This window comes from Rattus norvegicus, chromosome 10 (genome assembly GCF_036323735.1).
Source record: "Rattus norvegicus strain BN/NHsdMcwi chromosome 10, GRCr8, whole genome shotgun sequence".
Taxonomy (NCBI): Eukaryota; Metazoa; Chordata; class Mammalia; order Rodentia; family Muridae; genus Rattus; species Rattus norvegicus.
This window is the reverse complement of record NC_086028.1, coordinates 54126210-54146382: the sequence shown is the minus strand read 5'-3', so window position 1 is coordinate 54146382 and position 20173 is coordinate 54126210. Positions and strand designations below refer to the sequence as shown.

Sequence of the window (20173 nt, the reverse complement as noted above, 5' to 3'; positions counted from 1 at the left end):
ATTCTCCCACTACGACAAATTTCCTTCCTTTTTCTCTCTTCCCAGTTCCAAACCCAGGAATCCTAAAGTCCCGCCTCTGTCTACCCTCCCTAGCCATTGGCTGCTGGCATCTTTATTTACCAATCAGAATGAACTGGGGGCAGGTTCCCAGAAGCTGTGTGCAGACACTCGTGTAGGCAGGTTTTTGGGGAGTGTAATTAACGTTAGAATGCAAGCATTTTAGGCTAAATCCACTACATAGATCTGTCCTTTATTCGTTGGCCTCCTGGCACTTTTGTGGCTAGCCTGGATTACACTGTGAGGCCGTGTCCTCAAACAAAACCTGTAAAATCACTTGATCCCGCCTTTCCTCCAACCTGGTCCCGTGATTCACTGAACCAAACTCAGATGTTATTCTGTTCATTTACTGTCTACTTAAATTGAGAATGCAGGGATTCTCTGAGCAGTTTTGTGGGTAGTTAGTCTGTTGCAGGGATGAATCTCTGAAAATACACATAAAGAATACCCAGAAGGAGAACTTAGGAAAGTTGATTTGGGGCCACAGCATCCTATATGCTAAGTAAGGCAGTGATTAGCGAACATGCACCCTGGAGGTGGCCGACCTATGCTCCAACATCCACTCTACAGTCTATAAGCTGTTTCACTTAACTTCTCGACTCAGTGTCTCAGTCTCTTTATTCATATAATGATGATGACAATATTTATACATGATTTACAGGATTATTGAAAGGCTTAAAAAGAATTAATATGCACAAAGTGCTAAGAACAGCACTCAATACATAGTTGATGTTTAATAAGTAGCCACTGGGGCTGGAGAGATGGCTCAGAGGTTAAGAGCACTGTCTGCTCTTCCAGAGGTCCTGAGTTCAATTCCCAGCAACCACATGGTGGCTCACAACCATCTATAATCAGGTCTGGTGCCCTCTTCTGGCCTGCAGGTGTACATGCAGGCAGAAAGCTGTATGATGTATACATAATAAATAAATAAGTGTTTTAAAAAAAAAGATTTATTTAAAAAAATAAGTAGCCACATAGTTTTGTTTGTTTGTTTCTTTGAAACAGGGTCTCACTATGTGGTCCTGGCTGGCCTGGAACTCAGTCTATGTAGTCTAGGCTTGCCTCAAATCTGCAGTCTTCTTGCTTTAATTTCCCCAGTGCTGAAGTTACACATGTCTGCCATCAAGCTCTGCTCGCCTGTGATTCTTTTCTTCAGTTATCTTGGAAGTTACTCGAGTTAGGAAAAGATTGTGTCTACATGTAATACATACTCCATTCTTTAAACAATTATGACAAACACCAGAAAGAATTAAAGAATGGTGTACATAATTAAAGAAACATGTCATTTTAAAAAATACTATACTAGCCAAAACACAGAGACGTGGCTTCATGTGGGTACAGGAATATCTTCATTTACTCATTTATTTTAACACTTTATTATTTTAAAAAAATTGTAAATAAAATGCAATTTAGAAAAGAAACACACACACACACACACACACACACACACACACACACACACACTTGAACTACTCAATTTCTTTTAGCCAATTGAGCAATAAATGCAACATTGAACTTTCACACTGATTTCATGCAGCTTCTACTAAGGCTTAAAAGCAAGAGCCAAAGTTAAGACTTTTCTCACTGTGTCAGGTAATCTTAGATGGCTTCTCCCTGGATTGTACCCTGGAGTAACCTTTTACATATCTTTTTTAATAGAGGGCAGGTTTGGCTCCTTTATTCCTGTGTCAGTAATGTTACCATTTCTTGGGATCTGGGGAAGATTTATATTATTCATGTTCTTTAACCTGGACCAGCATGGGCTGCGTCTTCCACTGAGCTTGCCTCAGGCAAGAGGCCTCCCCTTTATTTATTTATTTATTTATTTATTTATTTATTTATTTTATTTATTTTTTTGGTTCTTTTTTTTCCGGAGCTGGAGACCGAACCCAGGGCCTTGTGCTTCCTAGGCAAGCACTCTACCACTGAGCTAAATCCCCAACCCCACCTCCCCTTTATTTTATGCACCAATTTGTATAAGCCTCATCTGTGTGTGTCTCCAGTGCCACTCTCCCATCACCATTTCTGAGAGAGTATTGTGAACCTTGTCTACATGAAATGCTGTCCATTTTAAAAAAAAAAATTGTCAGGGGCTGGAGAGCTGGCTCAGCAGTTAAGAGCACTGACTGCTCTTCCAGAGGTCCTGAGTTCAAATCCCAGCAACCACATGGTATCTCACAACCATCTGTGATGGGATCCGATGCCCTCTTCTGTTGTGTCTGAAGACAGCTACAATGCACTCACATACATTAAATAAATAAAAATAAATAAATCTTAAAAAAATGTCCAATATTTCCACAAATACTTGAATTAGATCTAAAACTGCCAAGTTCACTTTCCGAGGAGGCTATACAGATAATACAACGTCTATAAGTCAGTTTGTGGTCAGATCCTCCAGTTACTAAGATTTAACTCCGATAGATAGATGGCTGAAGCCGGAACACTGGGATCCTCTTTCTAGGAAATTATATTATCATCCTGCTTAGATAACAAATGGGAGATCTCCCTGATGGCCTGCTGCTGGCTGAAGATGAGGGTGGACTTGATCATGGCTGGACTGGGCTGACTAGCAGGGTGCTGGGGCCAGGGTGGGGAGGGCTTATGGACCTTGCGTCTGAAACTTGCAAATGCTGCTGCTCCTGCCCATGAATCTTTAAGCAAATAAGAACTAAAGGATAGAACATGGAATAATGTACAATCATATTTGCATATAATGACCTGTCAACCCATGCCCGACTCTGGGGATCTAATGGAGGACCTGGCATGCTGAACATGTTCCCTGCCACTGAGCTGCAACTGTAGTCCAGTGAGCTCCTTTGTGAAGTTTGGAGTCTTCAGATGGGAGGCTGGAGGCAATCTCAGTGTTGTGTAAGGTCATGAAGGAAGCTTTTGTCATTTCCTTGGCACTCTTCCTACTCTGGGTGAGACTTTCCCATTTCCTGGGTCACCCTTAAATGATAACCTTTATTCCTCTGTATCCACAAGATCCCAAGTCAGGAGTTCTGTGTTTGTGGATTTAACCAACTGCAGGTTGAAAAGATTAAGGGAGGAAAATTTCCATCCATACTAAACACATTGAGGCCTGTCCGTTACTCCCTAAGTGATACATTGTTACAACTACATACATAGTGTTTCCTTGTGCTTGGTTCTATAAGTAGTCTAGATACAGTAGAGGTGTATGGGAGGAAGTGTGTAGGCTCTATGAAAATATTAAGCTGTGAAAGACTCCAGAACTTGGGAAGTTGTGGTATCTTTAGGGATTCTGGAAACTTCTGTGGATACCAAGGAATCACTGTACTCAAAACCCACAAGGTCCACTGGAGTAGTCTATGGATGTAGGGAGCTCCTGTCTGGGCCATCATGTGAGGCCAATGTAGGGTGGCTGGGGATGTCCCTGTGTGGAGGCTGAAGAGGTAAAATAAACCTACAGGCAGCTGTTGTGAAGTAACAAAGGGAAACAAGGTCTTATTATCTCCTTTTGGGTTACAGGATCAGATCTCACGGGAAGCTTGAATCTCATGTTCTCAGTACTACAGAATACTAAAGTGCTGGCTGGAATCTCCTGGCCTGGTATTAGCCACAGAGTCCTGATTAACTCACTCTTCATTAAAGTTGCATCTCCCTCAGACATTAGGAATGTCATTTACCTCACTGGAAGCTCTTCCTCTCCTCATCCCTTCCTGTACATTTGATGGATTTCTATATTGTAGAAAACCAATCTAGGACAGGCATATACACTAAAGTATGCTTGCTTCTTACAACAGCCTTGGTTCAATTGGATCATGATTATGGCTTTCCCGTGTGTGTGTGTGTGTGTGTGTGTGTGTGTGTGTGTGTGTGTGTGTGTGTTTGCTGTTTTTAGACAAAATCACACCATATGTAGCTAGCTCAGACTAGCCTGTAACTTGCTACATAGCCAAGACTGGCTTCAAACCTCTTGCTTCACTCTTCCAAGTGCAGGTACGAGGTTTGCGTGTCTGTGCTTGATGGCTTATCTTTCTATTTAAGACTAGACTAAGCATTTAGAACACGAAGCACAAATGCACTGGTGTGAATTGGCTTCATTCTCTCATCTCTGCAGCAATAGTCAGAGGCGCATAGATTTTACTACCTACATTATATTTCTCTTCAGTAAAACAAGACAGCGAACATGGATGTGCCTCAGTAGGGGACAGCTTGACTATTACTCGTGAGGCCCTGGATTTGATCTTCCATATGACCCCCGTCCCTGGGATCTAGAACAAGTGTCCTTTTGACTTGGATGACAGGATTACTTGTTTACCTCTCCACAGCTAACACAGCTTGCAGGAGTCAGTACATAGGAGTCAAGCAGATACAAATGTAACTAAGACTATTATTATTGATTTTTTTTATTTCATCATGCTGTTTAATCTAGCATGTTGCCTAGAAAGGCTTGTAGTAGCCAGAGTACAAATGCTTCTCCAGCATGTCTCCTAGAGTCCATTTCACCCACTGCTGTGTTTGGCTGCTAGCCTCTTGTCTCTCTCTTCAGCAATGGTGAGGTGGATTCCTTTTCCTCAGGGAAGAGAGATCCAGGGTTTGTTGCCCTCGCCAATAACAAAATGTTAGAAAGCCAAGTGGCAAAGCTGTTGCCATTGGCATCTTTCACATGAACCACATCAAAAGATCCAGGATGTCTCTCTCTTGGTGACCACACCAATTCTTCCCAAGTTAGCACCTCCAGTCACCATACACAGGTTCCTAGTGTGGAACTTGAGGAAGTCAGTTATTTTGCCTGTTTCCAAATCAATCTGAATGGTGTCATTCACCTTGATGAGGGGATCAGGGTATCGAGTAGTATGGGCATCATGGGTCACCAGATGTGGGATTCCTTTTGTGCCCACAAAAGATCTTTCTCACTTTGCACAACTTGTACGTGGCCTCCTCAGGTGTTAATTCGATGAACAGCAAAGTGACCCTTGGTGTCACAGATGAGACGGAAGTGCTCTCCAGTCTTTTCAGTGCTGATGACAACCATAAACCCAGCAGGGTAGGTTATATCGGTCCTGACCTTCCCATCAACCTTAATGAATCACTGCATGCAAATCTTTTTCACTTCATCTCCAGTCTGGACATACTTGAGTCTGTTCCTCAGGAAATGACCAGAGGCAGGCATTCCCTTAGCTTGTGAGGACCAGAGGATGGACGGAGAGCAAACAGGCCGGTCAGCTTACCCAGCATCCAATGTTTTGGAGCAACTATGCCCTTCAGGTGTTTCCTGGGACCATGAGCCGTGGCTGCGCTGGGAATGGAAAGAGACTCGCTTTCTTCTGGCAAACGAAGCTATTATTGATCTTTTTAATGTGCTGAGCATTGAAATTTATGGCCTACGCATGCTAGGCAAGTGCTCTACCACTGCACTAGTCCCCATTTCTGAAGATGCTTGTCATATGTGGCTCCTTTTAAAATAACATCAAATGGGCTATTTTAATAAAAATATTTTTTTGGTTCTTTTTTTCGGAGCTGGGGATCGAACCCAGGGCCTTGCGCTTCCTAGGCAAGCGCTCTACTTAATAAAAATATTATTTTATATGTATGGATATTTTTCCTGTGTGTATATCTATGCACTAAAAGCATGCCTGGTGTTCACTGAGGCCAGAAGAGGACACCAGATTCCCTGGCACTGGAGTTACAGATGGTTGTGAGCTACCATGTGAGTGCTTAGAATTGGATGCTGATCCTCTGGAAGAATAGCCAGTGTTCTTAACTAATGTGTCTGGCCCCTAAATGGGCTTTTAATTAATTAATTAGTTAATTTACTTACTAATGCATTTACTTATTTACTTATGTATTTATGGTTTCTTGAGACAAGCTTTCTCTGTGTACCCATGACTGTCCTAGAATTTGCTCTGTAGACCAGACTGGCTTCAAACTCACAGAGATCCACCTGCCTCTCTCCCAGCACTAGTATTGAAGATGTGCACCACCACTGCCTGGCCCTAAATGGTGCTTTTAAATAACTCATCCTGAGTGGGTGGGGAAAGGGAAAAAACTCATCCTGAAAGGCTAGAGAGATGGCTCAAAGGTTAAGAGCACTGGCTGCTTTTCCAAAGAACCCAGGTTTGATTCCCAGGACCTACATGATGGCTCCAGTTCTAGGGACTCTAACAGACTCTTCTGGCCTCTGCAGACATCAGGCACACACGTGGTACACAGACACACATGTGGGCAAAACACTCATACACATAAAATTGAAAAAAAAGGAAAACAACTCACATGACTTTTCTCGTCACGTCTTGTCATGAGAGACTTTACTGTGTGACATAGGACAGCAGTAGCATGGACGCTTCAACCTCAGGTGAGCTAGCCATCGAAGCAGGCTGGGCCACATGCTCCTTCTCCCAAACCTACTATGGTAATTATAGGGGCCACTGACGGCGAGGTTGCAGTTCCTCTTCTAGGAACACTGTGGATGCTCTCTTGGAGTCAGGAGCAGGTGCCTGGCTTTGCTTTATAGTCAGTGTTATGCTTGGAGTGTGAAATGTCCTCTCTAGATTCGTGTGTTTGAACACTCGGGGCCTGGCTGCTGGCCGTTTTGAGAGGTTGTACAAACTATGGGAAACAGGGCTTAGCAGAGGTAGAGGGTAATTGGAGATAGACAAGGGCCTTCTGTTTCCTGCTCCTTCCCCCGCAACATAACCAACCACTGTAAGATCCAGCTACCACAGCCACAAGCCACTCCCACTGTGACAGACAGCATCCCAGCATCCCCTGAATGGTGAGCCACAATAAAACCTTCCCCTTTTGTTTCTGTCAGCTCATCTGTCACAGCGATGAGAAAAAAAAAAATAGCTGATATGGCCAGATGCATGTGATCAGAGGAGGGTGGTGCTTGTCTTCCAACAGGGGGCTCTAAGAGCGAGTGTCTGATTGGCTATACTTCCTTTTCTCTTTGACACAGCATTGTAACATTCCAGAAGGTATCTGTGCCATTGGTCTACACTCTGCAGCAAGAACGACACGAGACAAACCCCAAGGAAACAATGACGTGGAGCTTGAGGAGCAAAGAAGTCTGTTGTAAGCGGGATTCGAACTGTGGATTTCTTACCACAGTACCACTTACTTTGTCTAACGCCTCTTCAACCGTCATCCACCCAGTCTGCTCCTTCTCAAGGAGGAATGAATAAATACTCAGGAGCAGAGCTAAAAGGTTTTTTTTATAAAGATCTATTTATTCATTTTTACCTCTTTTCTGAGATAAAGTTTCTCTGCGTATCCCTGATGTCCTGGAACTTGCTCTGTAAACCAGGCTGAAATGTTTTATGTATGGAAACAGAAGTCTGGCTTCATGGCAAGCACCTGTAGCCCCAGCTTCCTGGGAGGTTGAGGAAAGAGGATCAGTTAAGCTTAGTTGTTCAAAGACACAAACGCCTCCTCTGGGCCAGTCCGCCTCTGTCTTTGTGCTCTAAATGAGAAACTTCTTCATGTTTGCAGAATTTGTTTTAAGAAAAATCTTTTCTTTTATTTTCTTTTTTTTTTTCGGAGCTGAGGACCAAACCCAGGGCCTTGCACTTGCTAGGCAAGCGCTCTACCACTGAGCTAAATCACCAACCCTGGAAAAATCTTTTCTTTTTAGATTTATTTCTTTTATATGTATTCTTTTATGTATTTTGCCTGCATGTTTATATGCATACCTCATGTAGAAATAGTGCCCATGGAAGGCAAAAGAGGACATCAGATCCTCTGGAACTGAAGTTATCGGTGGTTATGAACCATGTGGGTGCTGGGATTTGAACCTGGGTCCTCTGCAAGAGCAACAAGTACTTTTAACCCCGCAGCCATCTCGCCTGCCCATTTTGCTGATGAAACTCAAATAACAAACTTACTTGTGAAACAAATTACACAAGCCTCATTTCTCATAATTCATCTTTTTGTTTGTTGGTGTTTGAAGACAGGGTTTCTCTAACCCTGGTTGTCCTGGAACTCACTTTATAAACCTGGGTGGCCTTGAACTCAGATATCCACCTGCCTCTGCCTCTGCCTCACGAGTGCTGGGAGTAAAGGCTTGTGTCACCACCACCACCTGGCATAATTCATCTTTAAAAATAAATTTTATGGGGCTGGGGATTTAGCTCAGTGGTAGAGCGCTTACCTAGGAAGCGCAAGGCCCTGGGTTCGGTCCCCAGCTCCGAAAAAAAGAACCAAAAATAAATAAATAAATAAATAAATTTTATGTACTGTTACTGGAGGGGGTACTGTGTGGAAGTTGTGGGACAACTTTGTGGAGTCAGTTCTCTGCTCTCACCTCTAAGTAGATTCTGGGGGTCAAACTCAGGCTGCCCATCTCACACCCTTAACACTTAGCTCTTATAATTCACCTTAACTTTTGAATTAGAACCTTCATCCACTAAGATTACTGTGTAAAGCAGAAAATAGCTTCCTATTCCTGCTTACTAGAACGCTGCTCCTGCCCAGGTGTCTCCTAGGTTCGACCGGCACATCCACGGGTCCTTTAGGATCTGGTGGACTTGCACTGGGTCTCTGCTATGTTCAGGTCATGAGACTATTCTAGAAAACTGCCTAACTTCCTATCTGCCTTTATGTGCAATAATCATTCTCACCACGGATGCTCTGGTGAGAACAGTGGGCTACCCAACTTGGCTACTTAGTAATAGTTATTACTCTCCAGGGTTTCTCTCATCCTTGGGCCATCCTACTCCTCTGGCCACTGTCTCCACCCAACCCCCATCTGTTGATCTCCTACTAGGGTATTTTTTAATATATAGAGAGCTTTCAAACTGAACCTCCTGGATTCAGATACGGACTCCACCACTTGTGCCCTGAGTAAATTCCTCGGCCTCTTTATGTCTCTCTGTTTCTTCTTAAAACAAAACAACAAAACCAGTGCTGATAATAACAATTCCCATTGATCATTATTATTTGGGTTCCCCCAGAAGTAGACCCCAGAAGTGCTGGGAAGATAAACCCATGACACACTTAGAAAGATGTAAGGAAGTGAGAGACAGGGAAGGGCTATCAAACCCGAGACAACCAGGACAACTGGCGCCTAATCCCACTGGTAGCTGTAGGTGACATAAGGGATTGGGAAGGACAAGGTATAGCCCCGGGCTATAAAACAAAGTTCTATGTATTGGAACTGCTGTCTGTGATGACCTCCAGACTATACTAGCTAAGTTGGGTAGTAGTAGAGGCCAATTTGAAAAGCCTAAGAATATGTATTTATATTTTAATTATGTGTATGTTCGTGCCGGAGCACAAACCCACATATAGTCCATGTGCCAGCTGCAGATGGTAGCTGCGGACGGCAGACGCAGCATCAGATCCCCTGACAGATGATTGCAAGTCATCGTGTGGGTGCTGGGAACTGAACCTGGATCTTCTGCAGGGATAGTAAGAGCTTTAACCACTGAGCCACTTCTCCAGCCCATAAAAGGCCAATGTATTCATTATCTGGGCTTTTACAGGAAACTTTTCCAGCCCTTGTTATAGGCTCTGTTACTTATTCCAGTCAGGGGTTGAGAAATATAGGGAATTTATTTGCGACCCCCAGAAGTGCCACCCTTCCTTTACGATCTCCTCGTCTACTCTTTCAGATGTTTTCCTTGGGTAAGGTGAAGGCTGCTGTGTTTTACTGCATTGTCTTTAGTGTGTCTTCCGAGCTTTGTCTGTCTGTTGACGCTGAGAGTGGAAATCCACCGGGCAGTGTTTACCTTATGTATTGTGGCTACATAAATATTCCACTGCTGAGCTGGAAGCCTCTAGGATTACACTTCCTTTCTTGAACTGTCCTCTTTCTTTCTTCCCTACCTCCAACCCCCAACTCCCCACTTCAGTCTGTAGACCAGGGTGTCCTCCAATTCACAGAGATCCACCCTCCTCTTCCTCCTGAGTGCTGGGATGAAAGATGGGTAGAAACACACCTGGATTTTTTTTCTTAGCTTTTGAGACAAGGTCTCCTGTAACTTTGGAAAGCCTCAAACTCATTACATACTCTGGGATCATCTTGAACTCTTGGTGCCCTGGCTTCATTTCCCAAGTGTTGGGATGACAGGTGTAATCTTGGCTTAAACTAATTTCAGTTATCTTTTGAAAAGTAATTCTAAAATATTTTAAGTTACCCCCTCTGTCTGTTAGACTGATAATTTTTCAGCCTCCTTTGTCTTTTTTTTCTTTTTTTTTTATTTATTCATTTATTATCTATAAGTACACTGTAGCTGTCTTCAGATACACCGGAAGAGGGAATGGGATCTCTTTACAGATGGTTGTGAGCCACCATGTGGTTGCTGGGAATTGAACTCAGGACCTCTGGAAGAGCAGTCGGGTGCTCTTAACCGCTGAGCCATCTCTCCAGCCCCTCCTTTGTCTTTTTAAATATGTATTTATTATATATAAATACACTGTAGCTGTCTTCAGACACACCAGAAGAGGGCATCAGATCTCATTACAGATGGTTGTGAGCCACCATGTGGTTGCTGGGAATTGAACTCAGGACCTCTGGAAGAGGTCTTAACTGGTGAACCATTTCTCCAACCTGAAACGTGACATTTCTAAGAGTCTTTCGTGTGTTGCTATGAGACCTGCTTGTTATTAGAAATGGTTGGAAACTCAAAAAAGACCCAAAGAAGATCTGAGAAAGGAAACACAACCCTGTCAATCTCTGGCTCTGCAGGGAGAGCCTTCTAAATCAGGGTTGTCCCAGTTGCCAGTTTCAGGGTTCAGCCTCAGATTGGAGGATTGGGATTGGCTGATTGTTTCGAGGACAGCGCTTATCCCCACAGGGGTACTGAATGCTTGCTCTGGTAATAGAGCTTCCCACTGCACAGGCTGTGGGTGGTAGAGAAACAGCTTGGGTGTCAGGACTGTGGCTCTCACCAGATGCACAAGAGTCCTGGAATGCAGAGAAGCAACAAGCTACTCAGGGAAGTGGAGGAGTCAGAGCGAGATGATTTGAGCCCCCAATTCTGATCATTCGTGGCATCTGCCTGCTCATTTAACCAGGAGATTTAAAGTTAACCCTTGAACTCTAATGCAGCAAACTAAATACGCAGGGTGTCAGACAGGTATTAGCCTTTGCGCTTTTGCCTTTTCTCTGTTCTCTGGTGAGACTTCAACCGTTCAGCGACAACAGAAACAATACCACACATTGAGAACCAACGAGGGCCTTGTTCGTTATCCCACTCAGTAGTCGAATACCATCCCTGGGAGAGTCTTACTGTCTGTCTGCTTTCCAGATGAATGGGCTAAGGCACAGTGAAGCTGTGTGGCTGGATCAGGAGCGTGCAGAACGGTGTCGCTTGGAACCCAGGGAGCCACATGTGGGTACCGGAGTCAGTGGCAGAAACAGACAAAGAAGGAAGAAGTCCAAGAGTGTAACTGCACACAGACAGAGAAAAAAAGATGGCAACAGAAGCAAAACCAGATACCTCTAATCTTAAGGAGATAAACATTGTGAATATTTTATTTTTTTTCTTTTTTTTTTTCGGAGCTGAGGACCGAACCCAGGGCCTTGTGCTTGCTAGGCAAGCGCTCTACCACTGAGCTAAATCCCCAACCCCTTGTGAATATTTTCTAAACATCCAGGAGGAGCTTGCACACTCCTCAGAAGGCCTGTTTCTTGAACCTCTGCAGCTACTCCACGCAACTACTCCATGAAGAACCAGTTAATGCTGTGGAAGTTTCAAGAGCAAGTTGCAATACAGTGACGACACATCAGATCCTCTCCCCCAAAAGAGCAGTACATTAAATGTTAGTTTTGTTTTGTTTTGTTTTTTTTTTAAGATTTATTTCATGTATATGAGTACACTGTCGCTCTCTTCAGACACACCAGGAGAGGGCATCAGATCCCATTACAGATGGTTGTGAGCCACCATGTGGTTGCTGGGAATTGAACTCAGGACCTCTGGAAGAGCAGTCAGTGCTCTTAACCACTGAACCATCTCTCCAGCCCTAAATGTTTTAAAAATACAAAGCAGAAGCCTGGTGGTGGTGACGCACACCTTTGATCCTAGCACTGGGGAGGCAGAAACAGGTGAATCTTTGTGAATTTAAAGCCAACCTGGTCTACATAGTGAGTTCCAGAAAAGCCAGGGCTACGCAGCTGAGACCTCTCTTAAACAAACACACAGAGGGGCCAAGAGACAGCTCAGAAGGTAAAAGCTATTGTTGAACCTATCAACCTGAGTTTGATCATCAGAACCCCCCTTTTTAAGAGAGGCTTCAAAATTCAGTATGTGTGGCACCCCCCAGGTCTGTCTTCATTCTGTGCCTACCCTCTTAGGTACTGAGAGGAAAAGATGAGAAGAAGAAAAGTTCAAAGGCCAAGGATGGTGCCTCTCCTGTAAAACCTGAGGTCATAGTTAGGTCTCAAACCTGGGACAAAGGCTGAGGTCCCTATTTAACACATCAAAGCTGATGCACCACCAAGTTCTCCCAGCATCCCTCAGTCTCAGGGTCCTCCTGGCTGGCACACTGTCACTAGCCTAAACTCTGCAGCCCAAGGTCTGGGCCGCATTTCCCACAGATGCCCTTCTCTATATAATATAATCAGCCATTTTGGTTATCCTTTCCCTTTTGGACCTCCTGGCTGCTGTACCTGGTTCCACCCTTCACCTCTGGCTGTGCTCTTCCGCCCACCTGCAATAAACTTTCTCCTCCACCACACCTAGGAACAGTTATGTCCTCTCCTATCTGCTTGCTTGCTTGCTTGCTTGCTTTTCGATTTAGTCGCCCTGAACTACATAGTGAGTTCAAGGTCAGCCTGAGCTACGTAAGAGGTACCTGTTGAAAGAAAGGGAGAGTTAAGAGAAGCGGAGTGAGGAGACTGACCACTGTTGACTGGAACGGAGACGAGTGGAGAAGCTGGCGAAGCAGTAGGAAGGTTGATGTATGTTTGGGGGAAGCATAAGACGAGAGATGTAAGGAATTTGGCTCTTTCCTAGGGGCACATCTTCTCTTCCCTGTCAGTGAGCATTTGGGGTTAAGAGAAAGGGGGTCTCTCAGAGATCATCACCTTGAGTAAAGGGGGAGTAGCAGCCAGCAGGAGACGTCTGATCCACATTAGGGGCTGGAGCCAGAGAATAGAATTTTGAGAAGGGTTGGAGCTGAGTCCACGGCCCATCCCCCATCTCCCTGCACCACAGCAATATTCCATGGCAGTTAGGGTCTGCTCAGCGGGATGGGGAGGGACCTTCTCTTGGATCTGGAGCTCAGGTGCCTGAAAAGAGGTCCCCCCATTCTTGCTCAGACTCTAGGCCTGTGATGGAATCTGACTTGACTGTGGAAGAATCTGAGACGATAAAGACCAGGTGAGTGTGGGAGGGGAAGGGGACGGGTGAAGGCAGGGTGGAGGAAGGGTGAGCTGGGCAGAGCAGAGAGGACTCGGGGAGGACTTCTGTCCCTTCTCCCAGCAGGAGCAGGCGGCCACTCACAGAGCATCGTCGCCACTCCCTATTGCCCCTTCAATGGAAATTGGCACACAGCTCCCGCTGGATGGCCCAGGTGGTGGCCTCCGAGTTCAGCCTGCTGGCCTTCCTCCTGCTCCTGCTCATGGTCTTCTCCAAGAAATGGTTGTATCCTTCTAAGAGTCGTTTCCATCAGCGCTACCCCCAAAACATCACCAAGAGAGTCTACACCTCCATCCACAGTATGTCCACAGGACTCCTGTACATCTGCATATCTAAAAGCTGCCTCAGCTCAGACAATGAGGAAGGTGAGTTCCTTGGTCCCATCCCAGGTCTCCAGACTGCCCTGACCTCATGGTGTCCCTCACTGGCTCGTTCCCTCCAATCAGCCATCTTCATTTGACTTGCAAGATGGCATGATGAGGTCAGGATCATTTTCTTCCTTTGGTTTGGCCAAATCAGTTTGTCTGGCCCAGGAGACGATGTCACTGTTTTGGGCAAAGTCCAAAGGTCTTTCCTTTAAGAATGTTGAGAAGTGCCTGGATCATTCCTGAATAACACTGTTTCAGCTGGAAGGCACTGTCTCCTTCTAGCTTTGCATACCCAGAGTCTTGAGAGGACCCCCTGAACATTCTCTTGCAGTCATTCCTGGTTCCTGTTGTCTTCCTTTCCTCCTGCCTGAGGTCTTGCTTCTCTGGGCTAGCTCTAGGGTTCCCTTGTACTGTTGGGCTTTCTTATTCCTTCCTTCGCTGAATTCTCACAACTGTTTAATCTCTGACGTGATGTTTCATTTGGTGGTGTCCCTCACCACTTCAGTTCTGGATGTCCCTTTTCATCTGTCATTCTCCTTCATGTAAGCAAAAACAGGTATACATCTTATTGATATATATGTACACACACACACAGCAGGATTATATCTTAATGACAATATTATTTATGGTACACTTACTTTCTTTGCCTAGTCGGACCTCGCATTAGCCACACGAGTAGGAATAACTGACCTTATTTACATGAGAAGATTGGAGCTGCTCTAGAGTTCGTTATGTAGCCTATAGCCTTGAGCCACCACCTTCAGCCCCCAGGCTGGTATTAGAGACATGAACCACTACACCTGACTTATGCGCTCATGACTTTTTGTTTGTTTTGGTTTTTGGTTTTTCAAGACTGGGGTTTCTTTGGGTAGCCCTGGCTGTCCTGGAACTCATTCTGTCGACCAGGCTGGCCTTGAACTCAGAGATCTGCCTGCCTCTGCCTCCTGAGTGTTGGGGTTAAAAGGCATGTGTCACCACTGCCCAGGTCACAGAATCCAATTTCAAAAGCCTCTGGCAATGTTGGGGGTCGAGACCTCATTGGAGGAAGGAAGTTACTGGGGAGGGTTATTAGGGGATATCTTTTCTTTTTTTTAAAAAAAAAAGATTAATTTATTTTTTTGTATATGAGTACACTGTCACTGTCTTCAGACACACCAGAAGAGGGCATCAGATCCCATTATAGATGGTTGTAAGCCACCATGTGGAAATTGAACTCAGGACCTCTGAAAGAGCAGTCGGTGCCCTTAACCACTGAGCCATCTCTCCAGCCCATCTTTTCCTTTTTTAAAAAAAGATAAATGTTAACTTTATTTTATGTGTATGAGTGTTTTTGCTTACATGTATATCTATGTGCCGTGTCTATATACTGTATGCATGCCTGGTGCCCACAGGGTCTAGGAGAGGGCATCGGATCCCCTGGAACTGGAGTTACAGTTGTGAGTCTCCATCTGAGAGTCAGGCACTGAACATAGGTCCTCTGAAAGAAGCGTCAAGAGCTCTTAACTTGTGAGCCATCTCTCCAGCTTGTCTTGGGGCATTCTCTTGCCCTGACCTCTTCCTGTCTTCCTCTCTGTGCTTTCTGTCTCCTAATAAGTGAAGAATTTACAATTTCCTCAGCTTATGCCACACCTTTCTGCCACTGTGATGGCCCAACTAGTTGGAGCCAAGGAACCGTGGACTAGAGTCTCTGAAGCCAGGGACCAGAATAAGCTTTTCTCACTTTAAGTCATTTCGTCAGGTACTTAAGCCACAGTGATGAATAGGTAACTAATACAGAAAACTGGTTACCTATATCTGATCGCGGGGAAGGAAGCCTTTGGAACTGGTCTCTGGGAAGAATCTGGCTCCTTATCGCCAGTTTCTAGTGAGCACTGGGTAACGGATCTCTAAAGAGTGCAGTCATGCCAAAAAAGGAACAAACTGGAAGGTGTGGACAATGGCACCATGGTCATTAACCAAATTAGACTCCGTCCAAAGGAGCTGACTGCCCTGCACTGTAGGGAAGATGGGGGAAGATGCTTTGAGGTCAATCTCAGGGTCATTCCAGGCTGCTGGGTCTAAAATTATAAGCTCATTTGCAAGATTTCTTTTGAAAAGAAAGCGCCACTAAAGCTCTCATGAGTCCATTGTTAATTTGTGTATTTTTCTTTTGAGAATTGCTATTCATGTTTATTTTACTCTATTTTTTTATGTTCTTGATTTTTTTTTCTCTCTATTTACTCTTACTGATTTTTTTTTTCTTTTTGATTTGTTAAGATAGGTTTCCTCTAAATAGCCCTAGCTGTCCTGGAACTTGCTATATAGACCAGACTGGCCTGGAACTTAAAGAGATCTGCCTGCCTCTACCTCTGGAATGATGGAATTAAAGACATGCACTGCTATGCCTGGCATTTTAAATTTTTTATTGTGTTTGTTTTGTTTTGTTGAAACAGAGTCTTACCTTACTATGTAGGTCTGGCTGTCCGGGAATTCACTATATAGACCATGCTGGCCTCAAACTCATAGAGATCTGATCACTTGGGCCTCTCTAGTGCTGGTACTAACCGTGTGAGCCACAGTAGCTGTCTTCTATTTTTATTTTTATTTTTTTTTGAGACATTACATTGTAGTCCTGATTGGCTTGTAACTCACTGTGTAGCTTGAACCCATGGTTATCTCAGCTGTTGCTGGATTCAGAAGTATGAGCCAGCACACTGGCTTTTATTTTTTGTTTTTTTAATCCATATATTCAAGTGGTTGAAATTCTCAAGCAGTCTTGTAATGGTCCATGGTTTGCAGAAGATTGACACCCTGGACTCAAGTAGTATGTAAACTCAAAGAATGTTTTATTCTGCACAAGTCTAGCATGCTGGGGTCTCCCCATTCCCAAGACAGACACCCAAGTGAGCTCACAGGCCCGATTTAAAGCACACTAGGGAATTTTGGGGTAGGTGACCTCTATGTTAATCTGTTGGTTCCATCTCTACCAACATCCCATTACCGGGGAGTTCGGACTGGAAACTTGCTGGGGGGTCTGGAAACTGTAACTGAGGAAGTAGCTGAGAAAGACTGGAAACTGCTGCTGACCCACAGGCCAGGTGGCTGGGACATTCCATTACCTGAGCGTGAAGGCTGGAGCCTGGGTTTTTAGTTTTTGTTTTTTCCTGTTAGTAATTGAATTGCCTGAACTTGCCCAGTTTTTAGGCCTAGTCTCCTTTTAACTGCCAGTTTGGAGTCTGCCGAGCCTTCTCAGTCTCTAGGTCAGGAATCTTACTTGCAGGAAAGGATTGTTCCCTAATCTCAACTGTACAGGATTTCTTTGGTTCCGGACCATGTGCGCCTCCCCATTATCTGTTGACTTGACTGCATTTCATTTTTGTGAATCCTGAGTTCCTCCCTATTTTTGTCATTTCCCCCCCCAGACAATTTTAAGATGTGGACAATCCATCCAGCTTTTGGGGTGGCTAAGATAAGTTTCATCCTGGCCGTAGGGCTGGGTTTTGTCCTCACCGTGTGGCTTCATCTGCCGTACCTGCCCTGCCTGCAGAGAATGCCTTTCTTTGGCTTGATTGGGATCATCCTGAGCTTCTGTGAAGGTGCCCCCCAGCTCTGAAAAAGGTTCTTAATTCCCTAGCCCACATGGTCCCGGGGCACATCTCCCTCTTCTCTGGGAGTGAGGGGTGGGGTGGAGCAAGCATTGGGGGCGGTGAGGGAGAGGGGAGGGAAGTGAGAGCGGGAGTATGTTTTCTGATTGCTGGAGACTGGAGGGGTTGATTTCCTCAGTGTGAGTGATTTGTGGCTGTAGCTCGGCAGATGAGGCAGACCACCTGTGCAATTCTTAGGTGAGAATAAGATCTCTCCACTCCTGCCTCCCAGTCACCTTAATTTTCCTCACCCTCCTGTTGTTCCCTGTTAACCTCTGGATCTACGAGCTGAAGAAGAATATATCGGTTCCCATCGGCTGGAGCTATTTCATTGGTTGGCTCGTGCTCATTCTGTATTTAACTTGTGGTAAGTGGTTAAGAGGACCCTGTGGGAGGAAGGGACTTAGGTGGGTCGGGGCAGAGACTGTGTGGCTGGAAGAGGCAGGCAACCCCTCTCGCTCCCCATCCCCGACCCCCGAAAGTCTGTAAGGTCTCTCCCCTCCGCCCGACCCCCGGAAATCTGTAAGGTCTCGCTCCGCCCACCCCCGGAAGTCTGTAAGGTCTCGCCCCCCCCCCCGACCCCCGGAAGTTTGTAAGGGAACCTTCCCCTTCAGCCTGCTTCACCTGTCACCTTCCATGCCACTCTCAGTTGCCCCCTTTTTCTTGTCCCCCAACCCCCCACCCCCACCCCGCTAGGGATCCTTTGTTACCTCAACCATAAAAACTTCTGGAGCCTGATTATGAGCAGCTCCTCCATCAACGCTACTTGCAGCAGCTCAGTGCCAGTGTCTCTGATGAATACCTCACAGATCTCCAAAAGCCAGGCGGACATCCTGGATCCTACTCAGGATGACCAAAAGCCATTAAGTTCAGATAACATCGCCTTACCACCCAACCCAGACACCACTGACTAGGTCTACACTCATCATAACAAAGGACGAGAAGAGGAGGATTTGGGGACCAGCTTTGCTCTCCTCTGCCTCAGCATGGCCTTGTCTGTGGCTCAGGTGATGTGGAATAAATTGCCCGTGTCTTCATCCTGTCTGACGGTTGTCGAGGAGAACTAGAGGAGGGAGAGTAAGGGAGAAAAAACAAAACTCGCTGTGTTTGTTTCCCAGTTCTTCGTGCCTATGAACTTTTTGGATCCGGTTTGTCCCAGCATCCTCTGCTGTAGCGCGCCTGTGCATACACAAGAGGGACTCCATGGTGCAGACACTTACCTGTCATTCACAAGAATTTGGGTTTGCACTGAAAACTGAAAAACAAAAGTAAATCTAGCCAGGCTCTGGTGGCACATACCTATAATGCCAGGAGGCTGAGGCAGGAGGATGGCCAGCCTGAGAGCTCTGTGAGACTATGTCCTCAGAAACAAAAATAAAATATAACCAGCTTTTTAACCAGCCAAAATGACTGCAGTGTTTGCAGGAACACAAACTTCTCTAGAGGGCCGGCCAGACCACATAGGTACAAAGAACACCAAGTCTATATATCATTCTCTCTCTCTCTCTCTCTCTCTCTCTCAGTAAGATCTAGTTTATGAGCAGCTCATTGCTGGGTAAAAATGTATCCCCGACTTACTGCCTTGAAGTAATAAACATTAATTTACACAGAGTCTGAGGGACAAGGAATCTGGAAGCACTTTAATTAAATAGTTCTCTTTCTAAAAACTGGATGTTATTTTTCAGTTGACAAATCAAACTTGTGTATATATGTATCCTATATCATGATGTTTTGAAGCATGTGTATAATGTGGACTGGCTCAAAGAGCTCATTGGCATCTGCATGACCTCAAATACTCTATTTATTTATGTGGAAAGAGCACCTAAAATCTACACTTCAGAATTTTTTTTTCAAAATACAATCCATTGAGCCGGGTGTGGAAGCACCACCACCTGCAGTCCTAGCGTTCCACAGGCCGAGGCAGGAGAAGAGCCAGGTTCAAAGCTAGCACGTACACTCACACGCACAACCAATAGTAGTGAGCTATAACTGTGCTGATCTCCTGAATTTATTCCTTCTTTCTGATGAAAAGCTATGCCTTTGGGGCCTATGTAGATGACCCAGTGGGTAAGAGTGCTTGCCATCAAGCCTGACAATCTGAGTTTGGTGTTGTAAATGGCACGACTTCTTCCTCCTCTTCCTTTTTTTTCGGAGCTGGGGACCGAACCCAGGGCCTTGTGCTTGCTAGGCAAGCGCTCTACCACTGAGCCAAATCCCCAACCGCTCCTCTTCCTTTTCTTGAGACAGGGTTGATCTATGTAGACCTTGAATTCTCTATGTAGACCAGGCTGGCCTTGAACTCAGAGATCCACATGGATGGGGTTTGGTCTGGTGATGCTATGTATTTAAACGTTAAATACCAGCCCCTAAGATCTGGTTGCAGTCAAGGTAGCAGATTTGAACTACGCTGAGTGATATCGTATGAACATTGCGGCCAATCTCTGACTGGTTTAAAGTGGCAATAGCCAAATACTGGGGAGAGTAGAGGTAGGTGGGGGTTTCAGTTATCGGACTGGAGGGGGTCAAAGCTAGGGACCTCTAAGAGAGAGGAGTGGGAGGAGGAAGAAGGAGAGAGGAGGAGAACGCAGAGAACTCTCCATTAGACTGCATGGAGCAGGAGCACATGGCTAAAAGAAGTGCCCCCAGAGAACAGACTGATGGGGAAAAAGGCAGCCCGGGAGAGTGTCAAACAGCAAGGAACTTGGGGAGCACAGCTGGGATATAGCCAGTCCTAGCGTAGAAAAATAGATTGGGGTAACAGCCCAGTAATCCTGGAGATAAAACTGATTAAATAAATCAC

The 20173-nt window shown here is 45.2% G+C and overlaps 1 protein-coding gene and 1 pseudogene across 10 annotated transcripts; one reads left to right on the top strand and one right to left on the bottom strand.

Moving 5' to 3' along the window:
- Rps4x-ps7 (ribosomal protein S4, X-linked, pseudogene 7) lies at positions 4430 to 5367 on the bottom strand (annotated as a pseudogene).
- On the top strand, positions 13156 to 18985 carry Odf4 (outer dense fiber of sperm tails 4). Of its 10 annotated transcripts, none has more exons than XR_010055180.1 (5): positions 13156 to 13343; positions 13446 to 13747; positions 17221 to 17325; positions 17572 to 17740; positions 18183 to 18410. XR_010055180.1 is itself a non-coding variant. In XM_063269024.1 (5 exons), exons 1-5 carry the CDS (start codon positions 13297 to 13299, stop codon positions 18224 to 18226), a joined length of 699 nt encoding a protein of 232 aa, XP_063125094.1. In that variant the 5' UTR covers positions 13156 to 13296; the 3' UTR covers positions 18227 to 18985. The 10 variants fall into 10 exon arrangements, 6 of the variants coding, with proteins under 6 accessions (XP_063125094.1, XP_063125095.1, XP_017452771.1 ...); XR_005489818.2 differs by having other exon boundaries at positions 17152 to 17325; XM_063269024.1 differs by having other exon boundaries at positions 13449 to 13747; positions 17152 to 17325; positions 17606 to 17740; positions 18183 to 18985.
- Positions 18986 to 20173: the final 1188 nt, after the last annotated feature.